This window comes from Microcaecilia unicolor, chromosome 5, assembly GCF_901765095.1.
Source record: "Microcaecilia unicolor chromosome 5, aMicUni1.1, whole genome shotgun sequence".
In the NCBI taxonomy this organism is placed as follows: Eukaryota; Metazoa; Chordata; class Amphibia; order Gymnophiona; family Siphonopidae; genus Microcaecilia; species Microcaecilia unicolor.
In genome coordinates this window covers 351,897,150-351,919,263 of record NC_044035.1, presented here as the reverse complement: position 1 = coordinate 351,919,263, position 22,114 = coordinate 351,897,150, and the positions used below count along the sequence as shown (strand labels likewise).

The 22,114-nt window shown below is 45.5% G+C and overlaps 1 protein-coding gene across 1 annotated transcript in view; it reads left to right on the top strand.

Moving 5' to 3' along the window:
• The first annotated feature begins 489 nt into the window (after positions 1–489).
• KLHDC4 (kelch domain containing 4) overlaps positions 490–22,114 on the top strand; it is a 79,330-nt gene continuing 57,705 nt past the window's right edge. The window contains exons 1-4 of the mRNA XM_030202712.1: positions 490–610; positions 3,912–4,003; positions 17,755–17,833; positions 21,056–21,154. Of these exons, the coding sequence (XP_030058572.1) occupies positions 512–610; positions 3,912–4,003; positions 17,755–17,833; positions 21,056–21,154 (369 nt within the window). The 5' untranslated portion in view covers positions 490–511. The remainder of the gene's footprint in view (positions 611–3,911; positions 4,004–17,754; positions 17,834–21,055; positions 21,155–22,114) is intronic.

Sequence of the window (22,114 nt, the reverse complement as noted above, 5' to 3'; positions counted from 1 at the left end):
GGGTAGATCAATCAGGGACTACACATCCCACACTGCTTTAGGATGTGAGTTTAAAACCAGGACTACCTAGAACGTCTCCCTCCTGGAACTGGGTAACTTGGCGGATCTGCCAGGTGAAGAGCAGCTGTGAAAACAGAAGCAGCTGCCAGGCTTAGAGGAAGGAAAAAAGAAGAACAGCGCAAGGGAAGGAGGAGGAAGCTGCAGATGATGATTAAGGAAACACTTTCAGGGAAAGTGGAGGACAAACTGTGCTCCCATAGCCAAAATCTGTGGACGAAAAGTCCCAAATCTCTTTATCTTGAATGAAGCCTGATAACAGACCTGGGAGTGCATCAGGCAACCAGAACTACAAATCCATGCATGCACTAGTGAGGGCCGTCACTGGTCTCGCAGTAATACGTCCTCCAGCCAGCAGAGGGCGCTGTGAGCTGTACCGTCTCTCCAACTCCAGACAGGAAGCGGATGTGACGTCACTGTCCAGCGCCAGCAGCGAGCTCAGCCTCTGGGAAGCATGGGGAAGAAGGGGCGGAAGGAAAAGAAGGGGAAAGGGGCCGAGAAAACGGCGGCCAAACTGGAGAAAAAGGTGTCTAAGCGGTCCCGGAAAGAGGAGGCAAGTGGGACTGAACTTGTGAATTGATTGGGGTGGAAAAGTCAACAAAAGCGAATGCTCTGTACTCAGAGTAATGGTGTTTGCTCTATATTGGGGCTTCTCAAGCACCCAGAGACCTGGAGTATTGAGCCCTGCAACCCCCTTATTTGTTTATTGCATTTGTATCCCACATTTTCCCACCTCTTTGCAGGCTCAATGTGGCTTACAATAATCATGAAAGGTGGAAATATATTAGAAAATAGACATTTAGTGTTATAGAAGGATCTTGGGCAACATGGTAATGATAAAACATGATCTTAGTGTAACAAGCAATTATTGTAAGACAGCTCTGAATATATGTGGAGGAGTTGTGTATATTCACATTGGTTGATCTTTGTGGTAAGCCTTGTTAAAGAGATGGGTCTTCAGTAGTTTGCGGAAGTTCGTTAGTTCGTAAATCGTTTTTAAGTTGCGCGGCAATGCATTCCATAACTGTGTGCTCAAGTAGGTAAACTTTGAGGCGTGCATTAGCTTACACTACACTGTCCCTCTTCCTCCCCAAAGAGCCCTGCACACTCTCAGAATACTGTACCTCTTCCTACCCACAGAGTACTGCACACCCCAGCCACCAAGAAACTGCACCTGCACTTAACCCAGGGTACTACACTCATAGAGTGATGCACACTTCATCCTCTGCTATATTACACTTTTCTGCCCCTCCCCCCCCCCCAGTTCCCTGGATATTGTGCTTCCCTTACTGTATGCTCCTTCCCCTGAAATATTGCACCCCTTCCCCTCCTCATTAGTGCTTTCCTCAGCCCCGGAATATTATACTTCCCTCTTCAAAGTATGAGATCAGAATAGGTGGGGGAACACGCAAATTAAATACATTTTGGTAACCCCGAACGTGTGCCTTAAGCAGCCCACCTTTGCTGATGTACGCTGGGATATAATCTGTACCTATCTGCTGGGAAATTCCTTCTTTGCTTTTCTTTTTGAAAAAAATAAGAAAGACATTTCCTTTTTGTTCTGACTGTTTCAGTTACATGAACAGCAGGCAATCTAATCTAACTATAAATAACTCTACAAAATACTGGAACATCTCTTGCTAGCTCAAGGTTTCGTCTGGGACAATTGCCTAGTGGTTAGGGTGGTGGACTTTGGTCCTGAGGAACTGAGTTAAATTCCCACTTCAGGCACAGGCAGCTCCTTGTGACTCTGGGCAAGTCACTTAACTCGCCATTGTCCCCATGTAAGCTGCATTGAGCCTGCCATGAGTGGGAAAGTGCAGGGTACAAATGTAAAAAAAAAAAAGTACTGCACTGTCTTCCTTCCACTGAAATATTGTAGTATTCTTTTGGGGGGTAGTACATCCTTTACTGGCAACTGTTTAACCAAAATAGTGTACTTACCTGTCTCACCTCCACCATCATTTTCCATGAGGCAATACACTCCTGCTCTCTACTAAGCCTCTATCCTGTACACGCCCCCCCCAGAATACTGCATCTCTCCAGAAGGCATAGATACCAATGTTTCAAAATGATTGGGGATGCCAAACAATACAGCAGTGAAGAAGCTTGCTCAATATTAGGGGTGCTCAGCTCCTGTGCCTAAGGGCGCTGCATGCTCCATCCTCCAGATGCAGCACCCTTTCATCTCCCACCATAGAGTACTCTGCTTTTCTCTGTCTTCCTACCTCAGCTTATTCTCTGATACTTACAGCACTTTCTTCCCACCTCTTGTCCAGTGCGTTACAACCTCCCTGCATTTCTGCTACAGAACATTTGCTTTCACCCTCTCTTCTTGCACCGGCAGAGTAGGTTATAATTCATGAAGTATCAGAACTTCCTGAAATACCAGAGGTCATAGAGGCTTGTGATGCCTGAGACTTGGAGATTCTGGCACTGAGATATCAATATATTTGTTTTAAAGGTATGGTGGTTATTATAGTAAGGAAATCACTCTTTTTTTATGTGTGGAAATTTACAGCTTCCAGGCCTTCAGCCTTTTGAACACTTGTATTCTGGCCAGTGTTTCTAGCCTCAATGGGGCACGTGTAAAGGACATTTCATGAGGTCTTTGTGATAAGCCTTCAATTCTCTCTTTGCTGTTAACATAAAGTACCTTGTACGACATTCCAGTGATAGCATGAAGAGCAAAATGTCATCAGCGAACCAGAACAAGATCCTTTGGTAATGTGCCCAAGAACATAACTTCTAGGTTATAAAGTAATATACTTCTTTAAAAAACAAATTCAAGTAAAAGAAACATAAAGTTCAAACTTGCAGTAAAACCATGTATGAAATGTCAGGTTTCTTCCAGATTAATATGTTGACTAAATTCATAGAAGGGTGCTGGAGGACAAATCTTCCAGTGATATTGGTGAGGGTAAAAGTGGTAACATAGGTCTTGAGTGGTTACAACAAGCTGGAGAAGTAGACTCTGAGGTACATTTGCAGATAATGAAAATGGACCATCTGTATGAGCCTGGGGGTCTTTATCATTTGTTTATTTTAGTATTTAACTAACGCCTTTCCAGTGGTAGGTAAAGGTCAATTACATTCATGTACAGTAGGTATTTCCCAGTCCCAAGAGGACTTACAATCAAAGTTGTACCTGAGGTAGTGGAGGATTGGATGAAATGACCTCCTTGAAGGAGAGTCTGTGAGATTTAAAACTCTCTCTGGTCTCTCTGATTCACAGTCTGCTGCTCTAACCAGGCTACTGTGTTTCTGACTACTGACTTGCCTAACCCTGAAACATAGTTCCCGCCTTCTCTATATGGCTGTTACATTTTGTTGTATTATGCACTGAACATTTCTTTTTATTTCAATATTTTGTAGACCAGTGTTCACACAGTGTATGATCTTTAGAAAGCGTACTTCCGCACAAAAGAAGAAAAAATGGTTTAATCAGTTTTGTTTTCTGGATTGTTTAGGGTGCCAATGAAAGTGAAATTATAACTATAAATCTTATAAGAACAGACTGGTGCCACATTATGGACAAAATGATTTATTAAAGTATGAGCTTTCAAGGTTAGGAGTCAGCTTCGTTAGATGTATACATATCTACCTCCTCAACTACCTGTCATGTATCTAATGGTGGACCCCTGACCTTGAAAGCTCATACTTTAATAAATCAGTTTGTCTGTAAAGTGCCTCTTTGTTGCTTTTGTTATTGCATACTAACACAGCTACACCTCATGAAGCTGTAAAGGTGATTTGTGTAAAGAAGTCAAACAAAACAACGGTAGACTGTCCAAGCCTCACAGATATTCAGCAGCAACCTGTAGCGAAGTTATTTTATTTGTTTTTGTTTTCAGGAAGACCTCGAAGCTCTGATAGCAGAGTTCCAAACCCTTGATGCTAAGAAGACCCAAATAATTGAGACACCCTGTCCTCCTCCTCCTCCCCGGTAAGAGACTGCTTTCAGGCCTGCTCAAACTTCCAAATTATCAATAAAAGACTTTGGGTTCAATGCAGTTCACACCGTACAAATGAAATTCTGCAAAATAACATCATATATATGTATTTATTTGTGACATTTATATCCCACATTGTCCCAAACAAGTTTGAGTTCAATGTGGCTTACAATAAACATACATAATAAAGGTTCCATATCATCAAGCTGATCAATCCATAGACTGGTGGGTTGTGTCCATCTACCAGCAGGTGGAGATAGAGAGCAAACTTTTGCCTCCCTATATGTGGTCATGTGCTGCCGGAAACTCCCCAGTATGTTCTCTATCTCAGCAGGTGGTGGTCACACACAGCAGCAGCTCTGGCTAGGCCTCCAAGCCTAATTCTTAGGTTTTGTTGAGTGCCTGGGGTTGAGGGCTCTTTTGAGCAAGTGCAAACCTGGTGGTGCCAGGTCCCTCCTTTTCTCCCCCCTCCCGCTGGCTCCGTTAAAAAAAAAAAAATTTTGAACGTCCTTAAAGGCGTTTATTTCGACGTTTATTTAAACGTTTATTGCAGCTACTCACTGGGACACCAGGTCGTTACAGCTCGGAGCGGACAGCAGGTAATTTTTACCTTTTTATAGCGGGCAGGGGGTTCCCCGATTTATCTCCACGTGGCATATGGCGTCGGAGGGCGAGGGCGTAAAGAGTCGCTCCCCGGATCGCTTGGGCGCTTCTAGAGGGGATGCGGGGGTCTTAAAGCCTGATTCGCCCTTGTTGGGTGACAGTTTCGTGGCCGATGAATGTCCCGGTCCTTCCTCCGGCGTGGCGATTTTTCCCGCCATAAACGCCCATCCCCCGCTCCTCGCCTCCGCCATCTTGGCCGGCCACGCGGCTCGGACGGCTTCTTCTTGGGCCGCCCTTGAGGTTGGAGACATTAATGCCATGAACGCCCTTAATTTGGGCGACGGCACAAAAGCGGCTAAAGTTAAGCGCCGTTCTTCCCGCGCGGCTCCTTCGCGGAGTGTTGCGCCGGACGCCATTTTGGATGCGCAGCATGTCTCTCCCCCGCTCTTGCGAGCGCCGGTTGAGGGTGCGTCTAGGGCTGTTGCCCAGGCTGCGGAAGTACACAGTCTGGGGGGTTTTCCCCCGAGTTTGTTTTGCTGCTGCATCAGGCCTTCCTTATGCAAAACGCTGCCCCTGCTCCCTCGTCTGGTAAAGAGGTTGAGGTTCCCAGAGGTAAACGCCCTCAGGTTGATTCCCAGGCCTTGGAGGACTTTGTCTCCTCCGATGTAGATGAGGGCAGCGTATCTGAGGTCTCCCAACGGTCCTTTGCGGATTCCTTGGAGGAGACGGATCCCCGCTCGGATGGAGCGGATGACCCCTCTGCAGCGCGGCTTTTTAGCTCAGAGGATTTGTCCAACCTGTTGGTACAGGCCATGGACACTTTGAAGATTTCCTCTCCGGAGGACGTCTCTCCCTCAGCCCCTGTTGGCTCTGCCATTATGCTGGGGACGAAGCGCCCGCCTAGAACCTTCCACGTGCATGATGCCATGCACACCTTAATTGCGGCTCAATGGGATGTCCCGGAAGCGAGCCTTAAAGTGGCTAGGGCTATGTCCCGCCTCTATCCTTTGACTGAAAGTGAACGTGAGGCCTATCTATGGCCTACCGTGGATTCTTTAATCACTGCGGTGACTAAGAAAACGGCGTTGCCGGTGGAAGGTGGCACGGCCCTAAAGGACGCCCAAGACAGAAGATTGGAGGCGGCCTTAAGGTCGTCCTTTGAGGCAGCTGCTTTAAGTTTGCAGGCCTCAATTTGCGGCTCCTATGTGGCCAGGGCGTGCCTGACTATGGTGCAGCGGGCTTTCCCCTCGGATCTTTCCTTGAGGGCTGATTGGCCGGCCCTGGAGTCGGGCTTAGCCTATTTGGCAGACTTGCTGTATGATGTCTTGAGGGCCTCAGCGAAAGGCATGGCTCAGACAATCTCTGCGCGGCGGTGGCTTTGGCTGAAACATTGGTCTGCTGACCACGCCTCTAAATCCCGCCTGGCTAGATTGCCTTTTAAGGGCAAGCTGCTCTTTGGGGTCGAGCTGGACAAAATCGTGACCGATCTCGGCACGTCTAAGGGCAAGAAGTTACCAGAGGTCAGGGTTCGGGCTAGTACTCGCCCTGGTACCTCCAGAGGACGGTTTCAGGAAGCCCGTCGGTACCGCCCGGGCAGGTTGGGCTCCTCTGCCCCCTCTTCCTTCAAGAGGAACTTCTCCCCCAAGCAGCATTCCTTTCGCAGAGACCGCCGTCCCGGAGGTGCTCCCTCCGGTCCTCCCCCAGGGTCTCGTACCCAATGACGGGGCCTTGGTCCACGCCCCAGTGCAGATTGGAGGACGGCTGTCCTCGTTTATGGGCGAGTGGACCACAATAACTTCAGACGCTTGGGTGCTGGAAGTCATCAGAGACGGCTACAAGCTAGAGTTCTGCCGACCCTTAAAAGACGGGTTTGTACTTTCTCCCTGCAAGTCTCCGGTCAAAGCTGTGGTAGTGCAGCAGACCTTGAACAATCTGATCCGCCTGGGGGCGGTCGTTCCGGTGCCAGAAAATCAGCTTGGCAAGGGATGTTACTCCTTTTTCTTTGTGATACCAAAGAAAGGAGGTTCTGTACGGCCTATCCTCGACCTCAAAGGGGTCAATTGGGCCTTGAAAGTTCGGCACTTTCGCATGGAGACCCTCCGCTCTGTTATAGCGGCAGTGAAGGCAGGAGAGTTCCTGGCATCCTTGGACATCAAGGAAGCGTACTTGCATATTCCCATCTGGCCTCCTCATCAACGCTTTCTGCGTTTTGCAGTACTGGGCCGACACTTCCAGTTCAGAGCCCTCCCGTTCGGGTTGGCTACTGCGCCGCGGACCTTCTCCAAAGTAATGGTGGTCATCGCGGCCTTCCTGAGGAAGGAAGGAGTTCAAGTCCATCCTTATCTGGACGACTGGTTGATCCAAGCCCCCTCTTATGCAGAGTGCGGCAAAGCTGTGAACCGGGTGGTTGCTCTTTTGAGCTCCCTGGGGTGGATCATCAACTGGGAGTAAAGCCAGCTGCGCCTGACTCAGTCCCTGGAGTATCTGGGAGTTCGATTCGACACCCAAGTGGGCAGAGTGTTCCTGCCAGACAATCGGATTGTCAAGTTTCAGGCTCAGGTGGACTAGTTCCTAGTAGCCTCTCCAATTCGGGCTTGGGACTACGTGCAGCTGTTGGGCTCTATGATGGCCACGATGGAAGTAGTGCCCTGGGCCAGGGCTCATATGAGACCACTACAACAATCTCTGCTGCTGCGCTGGACTCCGATGTCGGAGGATTATGCTGTGCGCCTTCCCTTGGACCCAGCAGTGCGCAAGGCGCTGAGCTGGTGGACGCAGACAGACAAGTTGTCTGCAGGAATGCCTCTGGTGACCCCGGAGTGGATTGTCGTCACGACAGACGCCTCTTTGATGGGCTGGGGAGCCCACTGCTTGGGAAGGACAGCGCAGGGGCTCTGGTCTGCTGCAGAGGCAAGTGGTCTATCAACCTCCTGGAACTCAGAGCCATTCGGTTGGTGTTGTTGGAGTTCATCCCGGTACTGGTGTTGAAGCCTGTACGGGTCCTGTCGGACAATGCCACGGCTGTGGCCTATGTCAACCGCCAGGGAGGTACCAAGAGCGCCCCTCTAGCCAAGGAGGCCATGAATCTATGCCAGTGGGCGGAAGCGAACCTGGAACAGCTGTCAGCGGCCCACATTGCCGGAGTCATGAATGTCAAGGCGGACTTTCTCAGTCGCCATACCTTGGAGCCCGGAGAGTGGCAGCTATCTGCTCAGGCGTTCTTGGGCATCACGAAGCGCTGGGGCCAGCCGAGCCTAGATCTGATGGCGTCATCGGCCAATTGTCAAGTGCCACGCTTTTTCAGCAGAGGACGGGACCCTCGATCCCTGGGAGTAGATGCTCTTCTTCAACAGTGGCCGACACAAGAGCTTCTCTATGTGTTCCCGCCCTGGCCCATGTTGGGCAGGGTGCTAGACCAGGTGGCAAAGCATCCCGGCAGGGTAATCCTGGTGGGTCCGGATTGGCCCAGACGTCCCTGGTATGCGGACTTGATCAGGCTCTCAGTCGGCGATCCTCTGCGGCTGCCAGTGGAGCAGGGCCTGTTTCATCAGGGTCCCGTGGTGATGGAGGATCCCTCCCCCTTTGGTCTTACGGCCTGGCTATTGAGCGGCAGCGTCTGAGAAAGAAGGGCTTCTCAGACAAGGTCATCGCCACTATGCTGAGAGCGAGGAAGCGCTCTACTTCTACTGCTTACGCCAGGGTTTGGCGTATCTTTGCAGCGTGGTGTGAAGCAGGCTCACTTTCTCCCTTCACTGCTCCAATTTCTTCAGTGTTGGCGTTCCTGCAAGAAGGTCTGGACATAGGCCTGTCGCTCAGTTTCCTGAAAGTTCAGGTAGCGGCTCTGGCTTGCTTCAGGGGCCGCCTGAAGGGTGCTTCCCTGGCTTCGCAGCCAGATATGGTGCGCTTTCTCAAGGGAGTTAATCACCTGCGCCCTCCTCTGCACTCAGTGGTGCCTGCGTGGAATCTCAACCTGGTGCTAAGAGCATTGCAGAAGCCGCCTTTTGAACCCTTGTCGAGGGCATCTCTGAAAGACCTGACGTTGAAAGCAGTCTTTTTGGTGGCTATCACTTCAGCCAGAAGAGTTTCCGAGCTCCAGGCACTCTCATGTCGAGAGCCTTTTCTGCAGTTCACTGAGGCAGGAGTGACTATTCGCACAGTGCCTTCCTTCCTGCCCAAGATTGTTTTTCGCTTCCATGTGATTCAGCAGCTCTGTCTCCTTTCCTTTCGTAGGGAGGTCTACCAGAGGAATACTCTGCTCTCAATTTCTGGATGTGAGACGAGTCATCATCAGATACTTGGAAGTGACCAATGATTTCCGGAAATCGGATCATCTGTTTGTCCTGTTTACAGGTCCTCGTAAGGGTCTGCAGGCTTCTAAGCCTACAGTGGCAAGATGGGCAAGGAAGCCATTGCAGCGGCTTGGGTGGCCGCGGGGAAGGCCCATACCTTTGCCAGGCATTCCCGCTTGACTGTGGCTGCTCGGGCGGAGGCCCGGTTTGGAGCTTCAGTGTTGCGGTCAGGGATTTCTATGTCCCGCCCTGGGTGAGTACTGCTTCGGTACATCCCACCAGTCTATGGATTGATCAGCTTGATGATATGGAAGGTAAAATTATGTATCATACCTGATAATTTTCTTTCCATTAATCATAGCTGATCAATCCATAGCCCCTCCCAGATATCTGTACTGTTTATATTCTGGTTGAATTTTAGGTTCAAGTTTAGCCTTCAGTTACTTCAGGAGGACTTCGTGTTCAAGTTCTTCTTTCACTTGGATTCTTCAAGAGTTGAGACGAGTTTGTGTTACAGTGAGCTGCTGCATTCCTCTCCCCTCCGTTTTACGGGGCTGCATTGAGACATAAATTCTGCCGGCACTCCCTCCCGCTTCGTGCGGTTGTAGGGCAGTTTTGTACCCCTCCCGCTTCGGCGGTGCTAGGGTCAGTCAGCTCCTCCCGCGGTTGCGGTTGCAGGATAAGCCAGATCCCCCCGCATCGGCGGGTGTGGTGTCCCCCGCTCCACGGGGATGAGCTGGACGGATTCCCCTCCCCCACTTGTGTGGGGATGAGCTGGGTTAATTCCCCTCCCCCGTTTCGGCGGTGGTGAGCTGGGCAGAGTGTCCCTTTGTGGGTGTAATTCTCTAAGTGCTGAGTCCTGCGGATGGAGCTTTGATATCGACATACTGAGGAGTTTCCGGCAGCACATGACCACATATAGGGAGGCAAAAGTTTGCTCTCTATCTCCACCTGCTGGTAGATGGACACAACCCACCAGTCTATGGATTGATCAGCTATGATTAATGGAAAGAAAATTATCAGGTATGATACATAATTTTACCATACATAATAAAGAATAATGCATAAGAAAGCAATTTGTTGTAAGAATCCAATTTTACAATACAGTATCATAAACCTAGTGGGATAGCTATGGATATTTAACATTTAGAAAATCTATTATGAATGAGAAATTGTACATGAAGCAAAGAGAAGGTTAATGGTAAATAGAGTAATAACCATTTCAGGTAATAATTGTTTGAGATATGGTTGTTCTTTGTGAGGGTTTGTTTGAATAGGAACGATTTGAGGATTTTGCGGAATCTAGGATATTCCTGTATATTTCTTATTTTGGGTGGTCAGGAGTTCCACCATTTGGTTCCTAGGTAAGTGAAGTCTGCAGAGTGGACAGTTTTGTAGATCACTTTTTTGCAATTTGGGAGGTGGAGTCTGAGATAATTTCTTTGAGGTAAGTTTATTAATGGTACCATATAGTCTGGAGCATACATCATATAAAATCTAGTCCCATTCGACCTCCAACCACAATATTATTTATTTCTCAAATAGAAATGCTTTTAATTTTTTTCAAAAAATCAAGTAAGATTCTAGACGAATGCAGGTAGGCAGGCTGTTGTATATTGAGATAATAGAAAGTGTATAATGTATTAAAAATATGCAGATATCAAATGCCACATTCTGCAAGGGGGTTGAAAAATTAATAAATTGCACAATCTAGATGGAAAAACCAAATAACGATGGTTGTAATAAATCTTATAATTCAGAGGTTAAGCTATACACCGCTTGAAACAACAAGCATAGTGATTTAAACAAAATGCACTGGCATATTGGAAGCCAGTGTGAGATTGTTAATTTTGCTCAGATGTTAAGTTTGAAAATCAGCCTAGCTGCAGTGAAATTATTGACACCTGATTTCCCTAGCTTTCCAGTTTAAGGGCTTGTACTAATTCAGATAGAGCTGCTTTATTTGTAACTTAAAAGTCTGTATTACAGGCTCAAATCTCTGCAGTCCCAATAGGTAAAGTATAGGGTAGTAACGAGAATAAACGGAAACTCACTCAATGAATGTCCCAAGCTCAATTAAAACTGAAGAGTGAGAAAAAGCCTCTGTTCATCTAGCACCATGGGGAAATGGTGGGGGAAAAGACCTCAGATGGATGCCAATGAAAAGCAAAGCATCCAAGCCACAGTTCACAGCTTCTGTCATTGATCATAAAAAAACCCCAACCATACCTGTGAGCAATTTTTTATAAGAACAATTATGAAAAACAATTTATTACGGTGCAAACAAATTTCATCCAAAAAATAGTGACAGTAAAGTGGCCCCATGTAAGGGCAACAAAAAGTTGAACTTAGCTTAAAAGGCAGTCTCCGGCAGTGGAATCCTGGTCTCAATGGGGGCTCGTTTCACCCAACGGCTTCCTCAGGGGACTGGATACTCCGATATAGTCTTTTTGCTGCCTGTTCAACTGCTGAATCGTAGTGGCAATGAGTTTAAGCCGCAAGAAGTGTGAGAGCGCCATACAGTGTTGTAGTATGGGAACCTCACAAAATAGGTTAGTAGTATACTCGGATAGATAAAGAGAGGTATCTCTTTTACAAAGAAGGAAGTAATATTACCTTTGTGCTGGTCTCTGGTGAGTTCTGATGTTGAGTACTGACTATACTCAGTTCTGAAGGCCACACATACTAAAGGTCATTGGTTACGTACATAAGTAATGCCACACTGGGAAAAGACCAAGGGTCCATCGAGCCCAGCATCCTGTCCACGACAGCGGCCAATCCAGGCCAAGGGCACCTGGCGAGCTTCCCAAACGTACAAACATTCTATACATGTTATTCCTGGAATTGTGGATTTTTCCCAAGTCCATTTAGTAGTGGTTTATGGACTTGTCCTTTAGGAAACCGTCTAACCCCTTTTAAAACTCTGCTAAGCTAACAGCCTTACCACGTTCTCTGGCAATGAATTCCAGAGTTTAATTATGCGTTGGGTGAAGAAAACGTTTCTCCGATTTGTTTTAAATTTCATCGCATGCCCCCTAGTCCTAGTATTTTTGGAAAGCGTGAACAGACACTTAACATCCACCTGTTCCACTCCACTCATTATTTTATATACCTCAATCATGTCTCCCCTCAGCCGTCTCTTCTCCAAGCTGAATAGCCCTAGCTTCCTTAGTCTTTCTTCATAGGGAAGTCGTCCCATCCCCGCTATCATTTTAGTCGCCCTTCGCTGCACCTTTTCCAATTCTACTATATCTTTCTTGAGATGTGGCGACCAGAATTGAACACAATACTCAAGGTGCGGTCGCACCATGGAGCGATACAACGGCATTATAACATTAGGTAGAAGTATTTGAAAGGAGATCCAGCAAAATGGTTTCCCTTTAGACACACCAAGGGAACTAAATGTGTACTTCCTAAAGGGGAGATAGGCAAGTATTCAAATATCTGGTACGTTACGGTAGGATACAGATGACAGCATTTCCCATGGGTTAGAAAGATGAAAGAGAAAAGGTAAAGGAAAGAAGCATAAAAGGGATATAAAAATAGTTCCTGTAAGCTACCACATAAGAATAGCCATACTGGGTCAGACCGTTAGTCCATCTAGCCCAGTAACTTGTTTCCAACAGTGGCCATTCCAGGTCACAAGTACCTGGCAGGATCCCAAATAGTAGCAACATTTCATGCTACCAATCTCAGAACAAGCAGTGGCTTCCCCAATGTTTATCTCAATAGCAGACTATGGCCTTTTCTTCCAGGAACGTGTCCAAATCTTTTTTTTAAACCCAGATACGCTAACTGCCATTACCACATCCTCCAGCAACAAGTTCCAGAGTTTAACTATTCTTTGAGTGAAAAAAGCATTTGTTTTAAAAGTATTTCTATGTAATTTCATTGAGTGTCCTCTGGTCTTTGTACTTTTTGAAAGAGTGAAAAATTGTAGACAAATCGAGGGGGTTCCCAATAAAACAGTTAAAAAAAAAACAGGAATAAAAGAAAAGGAACTCATTTGCAAATAGGAAAGATCAAGCACACAGAATTTACACTCACAAAACAGGGCTGTAAAATTAAATTGATTCAGATCAACTACTACTACTTATCATTTCTAAAGCGCTACTAGACGTACGCAGCACTGTACACTTGAACATGAAGAGACAGTCCCTGCTTGAAAGAGCTTACAATCTAATTAGGACAGACAAACAGGACAAACAAGAGATGAGGGAATATTAAAGTGAGGATGATAAAATAAGGGTTCTGAACAAGTGAATAAGGGTTAGGAGTTAAAAGCAGTTAAAAGTACACAAACACTCAAGAGGAGAGCAAACATACAATTAATTTACATCTATCAGTTCTAAAAGCCAATTCCCACATCACAGGAACAACCTGCAGTCATGTTTTAAATGCCAACTGAAAAGAAAGGTCTTCGGAGAAAAGTGAAATGAGATATGACAGGTTTCTAACTGGAGGTATCGTGGAAGAGAATTCCATAAACCAGGTGCGAGAAGGTAGAAGGCACTAGCCCTTACTTTGGTTCTTCCCCCCCCCCTCCCCCCATCCTGCTAATCTATTATCACTCAGGGAGCGAAGCATACGAGAAGGGGTATATGGAATTATTAGGGACGCAAGATAACAGGAGTATTACTGTATGGAACTTTGTGGTCATAATGAGAATTTTAAATTTAACTTGAAATTCAATCGCTAGCTAGTAAAGATGGATGGTGGAGAAGTGCTGAATCATGGTCATGATTTGTCTAGCAGATGATGCTTGCTGCTGCGTTTTGTAAAGTTTGGAGACGCTTAACATTAGACTTAGTAATGCCAGCGTAGAAGAGAGAGCAGAGAATCGAAGTCAAGCAGATTTTGGATTGACTTTAATCTGTGCAGAAAAAAGAGACCAGTTTTAACAATGTGACAAATGGGGGGGGGGAGGGGGATAAAGAACCGTGCCGAATCAATGATATTTCCAAGATACTTAAAAGAGGAGACCGGCATGATGTGCCTGTCGAACAGAATGGGAACAACGGAGGGCGGAGACAAAGAGCCCGAGATCCCACATGCCACTGTCTTCTCAGGGTTCAGGACAAGGCGTTGTTCCTTCAGCCATTGTGCCACTGAGTGCAGACAGTTTTGAAGGGGCTATAAATCAATAGTGAGTGCACTAGTATAGAAATCCAAAAGAAAGCCATCAGCATATGAATAGGTGCTAATCCCTCAGGACTGGATAAGTAAAGCTAGTGGGCAGACAAAGAGATTTGAAAAGCAATGGAGAGAGCACTGATCCCTGGAGTAGACCACGTGGCAGAGGGAAAGAGGTGGAGTAAGAAATGGATTGTCTTACTTGGAAAGACAGTTTTTTGTTTTTTTTTGTTACATTTGTACCCTGCGCTTTCCCACTCATGGCAGGCTCAATGCGGCTTACATGGGGCAATGGAGGATTAAGTGACTTGCCCAGAGTCACAAGGAGCTGCCTGTGCCTCAAGTGAGAATTGAACTCAGTTCCCCAGGACCAAAGTCCACCACCCTAACCACTAGGCCACTCCTCCACTGTTGCTACTATTTGAGATTCTACATGGAATGTTGCTATTCCACTAGCAACAGTCCATGTAGAAGTCGGCCCTTGCACATCACCAATGTGGCCGCGCAGGCTTCTGCTTCTGTGAGTCTGACGTCCTGCACGTACGTGCAGGACGTCAGACTCACAGAAACAGAAGCCTGCGCAGCCTTCTACATGGAATGTTGCTAGTGGAATAGCAACATTCCATGTAGAATCTCCAATAGTAGCAACATTCCATGTAGAATCTCCAATAGTATCTATTTTATTTTTGTTACATTTGTACCCTACGCTTTCCCACTCATGGCAGGCTCAATGCGGCTTACATGGGGCAATGGAGGGTTAAGTGACTTGCCCAGAGTCACAAGGAGCTGCCTGTGCCTGAAGTGGGAATCCAACTCAGTTCCCCAGGACCAGAGTCCACCACCCTGCAAGAACTGTGCAAAGACCACCCTGGAGATTCCTAAGGATGCTAGACGATACAAAAGAAAATTGTGGTTAATCAGATCAAAGGTGTGGCTAAAAGATCTAAAGAGACTACCGGAGCTATTTTACTGTGTTTCGATTACTATGAAGCTCGCTTAAGAGGGTAGTGGTTACAGTTTCAGTACAGAACCCAGTCCTGAACCCTGACTGGCGTGGGTGCAAGGCATTAATAAAATCAAAATAGGATTGAAGCTGGTTTAGAACGACCGACTCCACAATTTTTGAGAGGAATGGCAAATTAGAGACTGGCCGATAGTTCTTGGCTTCAATGTATCCCTAATTGCATTTGTAAATGGAAATATTTTTATTTTTTAATTTATAGAAGTCTTTATTGAACTTTGGTAATACAGTACAAAATATACTCAGCTCAGCTCAGCACACAATAGAACAGGTGTCTAGATTGTAGCGCAGAGTACCTTCTTGAACAGATATTCTAATCAATTATCCATGTCAATTCGAATACGTATGTCACTTCAAAACATTTTAAATTTTGTTATTAAAGTTCCTCCATATTTTACCTATCCCCCTAACCCCACAGAACCCTCCCTTCCAACCCAAAACCCTCCCTTCCCATCCCTTTTACCCCCTCCCCCTTCATTGACCTTCAACCTTTCATCCAGTGCACACATTCAAAAAGGGTTTCCAAGCCTTTTCCCACATAGGCAAGGATTTTCTTTTAATGGCTGTCAGTCTCTCCATCTCACAAATGTATCGCACCTTCGTAAGGAAATATTTTTATTTTACGCTCTTGTGGAGCCTAATAGTTTGAATAAACATGTCATTTCAATAAATACTTTTCCAGTTGCTCACAGGGTAATTAATGTAACTGCTAATTTTAGCACTTGAAAAACTAACCTGGTCCTTGGAGGGAACTGACTATAAGACTACGGTTTCCTCCCCTCCCCCCCCCCCCCCCCCCCCCCCCCCCCCCCCCCCCACCAGTGAGGGTGGTGGACACCTGTACCAGACTTCAGTAGAGGTCTTAAGAGCCAAAACATTGACCGACTTTTAGCTTGGGACAAGTGCAAAGTGGCAGGAGCAGGGAAGGTAGAAGAGCACAGATTGAGTATGATCAGGGTAGGCTGGGTGGACCAAGTTGTCTTTTGCTGCTGATAACTTTGTGTGTTTTTTATGGCTGTAGTATAGAGAAGTTCTCCAGGGAGTGTCTTAATATGGGAGTCTGAGTACATTTACTGCAACGAAGCTTTGTAATGGGGTGTTCCTGTCTCAGATCTGTCTGTGAGATGAACCACAGCAGCAATGACTGCTGTACGATCTCTATAAGACGGTTTACTGTAGGAGCGGGTAACTTACTACTACTTATCATTTCTATAGTGCTACTAGACGTACGCTGCACTGTACACTTGAACATGAAGAGACAGTCCCTGCTCAACAGAGTTACAATCTAATCAGGACAGACAGCACACATAAGGGATAAGGACAAAGAGTAGCAAGATTCCGGAATCCCAAAGAGTAGCAACATTCTGTGCAGAATCCCAAAGAGTACCAAGATTCCGGAATCCCAAAGAGTAGCAAGATTCCATGCAGAATCCCAAAAAGTAGCAACATTCTGTGCAGAATCCCAAAGAGTAGCAAGATTCCGGAATCCCAAACACTACTACTACTTATCATTACTGTAGCGCTACTAGACGTACGCAGCACTGTACACTTGAACATGAAGAGACAGTCTCTGCTCGACAGAGCTTACAATCTAATCAGGACAAACAAAGAGTAGCAAAATTCTATGCAGAATCCCAAAGAGTAACAAGATTCCGGAATCCTGAAGACTACTACTACTTATCATTTCTATAGCGCTACTAGACGTACGCAGCGCTGTACACTTGAACATGAAGAGACAGTCCCTGCTCAACAGAGTTACAATCTAATCAGGACAGACAGCACACATAAGGGATAAGGACAAAGAGTAGCAAGATTCAGGAATCCCAAAGAGTAGCAAGATTCCATGCAGAATTCCATAGAGTAGCAAGATTCCATGCAGAATTCCAAAGAGTAGCAAGATTCCGGAATCCCAAAGAGTAGCAAGATTCCATGCAGAATCCCAAAGTGTAGCAGCATTCTGTGCAGAATCCCAAAGTGTAGCAGCATTCTGTGCAGAATCCCAAACACTACTACTACTTATCATTTCTATAGCGCTACTAGACGTACACAGCGCTGTACACTTGAACATGAAGAGACAGTCCCTGCTCAACAGAGTTACAATCTAATCAGGACAGACAGCACACATAAGGGATAAGGACAAAGAGTAGCAAGATTCAGGAATCCCAAAGAGTAGCAAGATTCCATGCAGAATTCCAAAGAGTAGCAAGTTTCCATGCAGAATTCCAAAGAGTAGCAAGATTCCGGAATCCCAAAGAGTAGCAAGATTCCATGCAGAATCCCAAAGAGGAGCAAGATTCCATGCAGAATCCCAAAGTGTAGCAGCATTCTGTGCAGAATCCCAAACACTACTACTACTACTTATCATTTCTATAGCGCTACTAGACGTACGCAGCGCTGTACACTTGAACATGAAGAGACAGTCCCTGCTCAACAGAGCTTACAATCTAATTAGGACAGACAAACAGGACAAACAAGAGATAAGGGAATATTAAGGTGAGGGTGATAAAATAAGGGTTCTGAACAAGTGAATAAGGTTTAGGCGTTAAAAGCAGCATCAAAAAGGTGGGCTTTTAGCTTAGATTTGAAGACGGCCAGAGATGGAGCTTGACGGACCGGCTCAGGAAGTCTATTCCAGGCATATGGTACAGCAATATAAACATCTCTGCATACTGATTGTTCCTTTCTCTGCCTCCTGCAGGTTAAACGCCTCCTTCTCTGCACATCCTGAGAAAGATGAGTTGATTCTTTTTGGAGGTGAATATTTCAATGGGCAAAAAGTAAAGTATTCTTTTTTTTATATCTTTTTTTTCAATGTATGAATATTCTTTTTAAAGACTCCTTGTGGCTACATAAAACACTAACCATGAATGACATATCAAGATTTATGATGGATCATTCTCACACTAATACTTAATGAGCCTGGAATGCCTTCGAACCGTTATTAAGCTCATGCAAGTGATGGGTGTGTTTGTTCCCCTCCCTTAATCAGACCCTTTCCCATTTCATTCTGATTCCTGTGTGCCATCTACTCAGAAAGAGAAGTCAGCTGCAGCCCTTTGTAGCTTGGGTCTCCACACAGGGGTGGAGGGTGGGAAAATAAGAATTGTCAAGAGGGTTATGATATGCATGGCGTATAACTGAAAGGGATTAAGTAATAGGTGTGGCTGTAAGAGAGTGGAGGAGTGGCCTAATGGTTAGTGCAGTGGTCTTTGATCCTGGCAACCTGGGTTCAATTTCCACTACAACACCTTGTGACCTTGGACAAGTCACTTAACCCTCCATTGCCCCAGATACAAAAACTTAGATTGTGAGCCCTCTAGGGATAGAGAAAGTACCTGCCTATAATGTGTACAGCGCTGTGTACATCTAGTAGCTTTATAGAAATGATTAGCAGTAGTAGTGCACTTAATTGGGAGAGGGTGGAAGGGAGGCTGTTTCTATTGAAATTGTGGGCCTGCATTTGTAAACAATGAAATAGTTGTGTTTTTATCAACCCAATAAAAATGTAAATCGGAGGGAAAAGAGCAAGAAGTTCTACTACTACTACTATTTAGCATTTTTATAGCGTTACAAAGCGTACGCAGAGCTGCACAAACATAGAAGAAAGACAGTCCCTGCTCAAAGAGCTTACAATCTAATAGACAAAAAATAAATAAAGTAAGCAAATCAAATCAATTAATGTGTAGAGGAAAGAGGAGAGGAGGGTTGGTGGAGGCGAGTGGATAAAAGCAATGTTAAACAGGTGGGCTTTCAATCTAGATTTAACTAACTACATTTAAATGGCTTTTCTCCTGTGTGGATTTTCTGGTGTTTGGTCAGTGTATTCTTCTCAGTAAAGCTTTTACCACACTCACTACATGTAAAGAAGTCAGTTGTGCTTTCAGCAGTCGGTGATAACTTGCTGCTCTCCCTCGCTCTTTGTCATAGAATCCTGTGTGTTCTTTTGCTTCTGCCTTTCATGGTCCTGGTGTTTGGCCCGGGAGTATATTACCCAGGTCACTCATCGATCATCATTATTAGCAAGCAGCGACAGTGAGAGCACATTCACACCTAAGAGTTTCTAAAGCTGAAAAGAAATAGCATTCCTGCTTTCTGCAGTACTGTGTCAGTGTTATGTTTTAATATTATTGTCACCTTCCTATTTTCTTTTTCATGGGTTCCTCCCTAGAGTCATATTACTGCTTTTTCTCAATTGCAGCTGGTGGTGGTTCAACCTGGTAAAAAAAAAAAAATAAGCACAGCACAAAGCTTGTTTTATGTACAGAGTGTGTAGAAAAAATGGGCCCCCCCAACATTTATCTAAGCAACCCCAAAACAGATGTACCATTATTACATTTATTGACAGGTGTTAACTGCAAGATGCTGTAAAAACTGGATGATCTCTGTTTCCAAAAATGTCATTCAGGAGATGACCTTTAAGATCTGGTTTAGCAAAGATGATAGTTGCGATTACACTTTTGCAACGAAATAAAGCAGACGGTGCAAAATATTTGCTAAGGGAGTTTCCTTGATAAAGGTTGGACTAATGTATTTTCAAAAGTCATAGTAAATGTTTAAACAGTTGCAAAGTATTTTGAAAACTATGTAAGGGGTCCCATTTTTCCCATGTAAACCAGATAACTGAGTACTTCCTGTTGTGTTAGAAAAGTTTTTCAGTGAAATGATGGGTTAGATAAGATGTAGGTCTGGGTTTCATTTGTGGAGGTGTCTACCTGTTAGGACAAAGGGCTCGTAGTCTTCTGCTTTTTACTCCTGCTGGAATTCTGTGTGACTGCAGAGCGCAAAATTTGCACAGAATTCCACAGTCATGCAGAATTCAAAATTTTAGCGTAGATTCTACGCTCGGGGGGGGGGGGGGGGGGGGGGGGGGGGGGGGGGGGGGGTAATTGGCTGGCTGGCTCCCTCGTCACTCCCGCCCCGCAAATCCTCGGTGAGCCCTCCCTAACCCACGATAAAGGGGATGGGGACACAGCCCACGAGGATGGGGACAAACTTTGTCCCTGTGTCATTTTCTACATTGAAGCCTGTTAATGAACTGGACTGTTTATGTTTTGAATGATGCAGACAACGATATATTGATTGATTTTTTTTTTTTGAAGAACAAGCAAACACACTGGCCACAGCTAGCAAAATTTGCATGGGGGATCCTGTACATTCCTGCTACCAGCACATCTTCTATTGCAGGAAGGACTGTGGAAGACAGGAGAGCTAGACTGAATCCTGAGATTGTTGATGACTTCTTACTCATCCACAGATTACCAAATAATAACAGTGCTTCATAAGGCATATTTCTCCCCTCTAGGGCATACAGAATGGGTTGTATTTTGTACCCTTGGACATTTTAACAGGGTGGATTAGGATTCCTTGGAGTAGTAGAAATCAGTTACTCTTGGGGTTGGAAGGGTAGAGGGTGATGATGAGGAGGGTTATTATAGCTGCTCACTGTTATTGTTTCTATTTGTAATTTATACACAACAGTTGCACAGCATATTGTTCCATTGTATACTTTAAGAAAAAGATTTAAATATAAAATTATAATTGTTGTAGGCTTCTGCAGATCCCATGGAGATGGAGCGGGCACGGGGACAGGGCCTGCGGGGGCAGGGCAGAGACAGAGACAAACTTTGTCCCCGTTTCATTCTCTACCTGGCACTTCTGTCTCCTGTGGACTGAAAGGAGGTGTGAGTCTCTCCTGTGTCTCAGGAGAAGAGGATGTCTGCCTGTCCTTATAAAAAATTAGAAGATCTTGTATACATGGAGTGACCCATGCACACAATTTGGTTTGTGTTCTTCACCTTTTGATGGGTTTACCAGGTTCTTCAGTTTAGTGCCTTATATTGAGCTGTTTAGCTTATTGTTGGTTGGATGGAAGAAACTCAAATTTCATTAAAAAAAAAGTTAATGGGTTTCCATATACCCGCACAATAAAGCATTAACTTATTATTTTGTTACTTTAACGTTTGACATTTTATTAGCTTGTGTCCCATCTTTCTTCCTAGACGTTCCTGTACAATGACCTGTATATTTACAATATCAAAAAGAACTCCTGGACAAAATTTGACATACCCAACCCACCACCCAGACGCTGTGCTCACCAGGTAAGGCATCTAGATCTGTGCTTGGATTAATTCCTTTTCTACTGTGTACACTTGGAGGCTTAGAGGGGCTCTGCCTTCTCCTGACTGGAGAGCTGCGTGGGAACAGGGATAGCGGGGATTCCCTCCAGGACCGCGAGGATCCCGTGAGGATGGACCGAGGTCCACGGGGATCCCACGGGGATGGACCCGGGTCCTGCGGGGTGTTTTGCAACCATAAAACTTTGCTTTCCCTCCCCACACATACCTCAGATTACCCTGGTGGTCAAGTGTCTTGCTTCGGGACAGGAAAGTTCCCCACGCTTTCCTGCCCGCTGCCGCTGATCCTCTCGCCGCCGCTTGTTTAAAATGGCCGCCGGAAATTGAGCTGTTAACATTCTGTACAACTTGTATGTGCCTAATCAACATGTTGGGGAACCCTAATAAAATGGCACTGCGGTAATCCAATGATGATAGAAACAACCATATTGATCATAGCCTTATCCACCTCAATTTCCATTAAGCTGTTTTAACCATTCATTGAAAATGCTTCACAAAATCACAACTGGAGAAATCCAAACTCTCATCTTTTACCGCTTTCTTCTGTAGTAGTTATCATTGGCCCATATAACCTCAAATCCAAGTTTTGTAGGGAAGCATTTAATTCTATTTATTCTCACCACTTCTGTCTTATCCATATTTACAACCAAACATTGTTCTTCAACCAAGTAAAAATCTCTATATATAAAAGGCACCACCAACGTTCTAAATGAAGCCTCCAGCCGGAAGTGTGAAGGGGGAGAGATAACCGGTTTCCCCATGAGTGTCTGCCCCACCCTCGCTCTCTCTGTAACACAAACAGTGAAGGAAAAAACACAGCAAAGCACGAAATCAAATCGCTCTCTCTGTAACAGTGGAGGGGAGAGAGGGCAGAAGCCTTCACTATCTCTGTAACACAAACACAGCACAGCAGGAAACTTAACA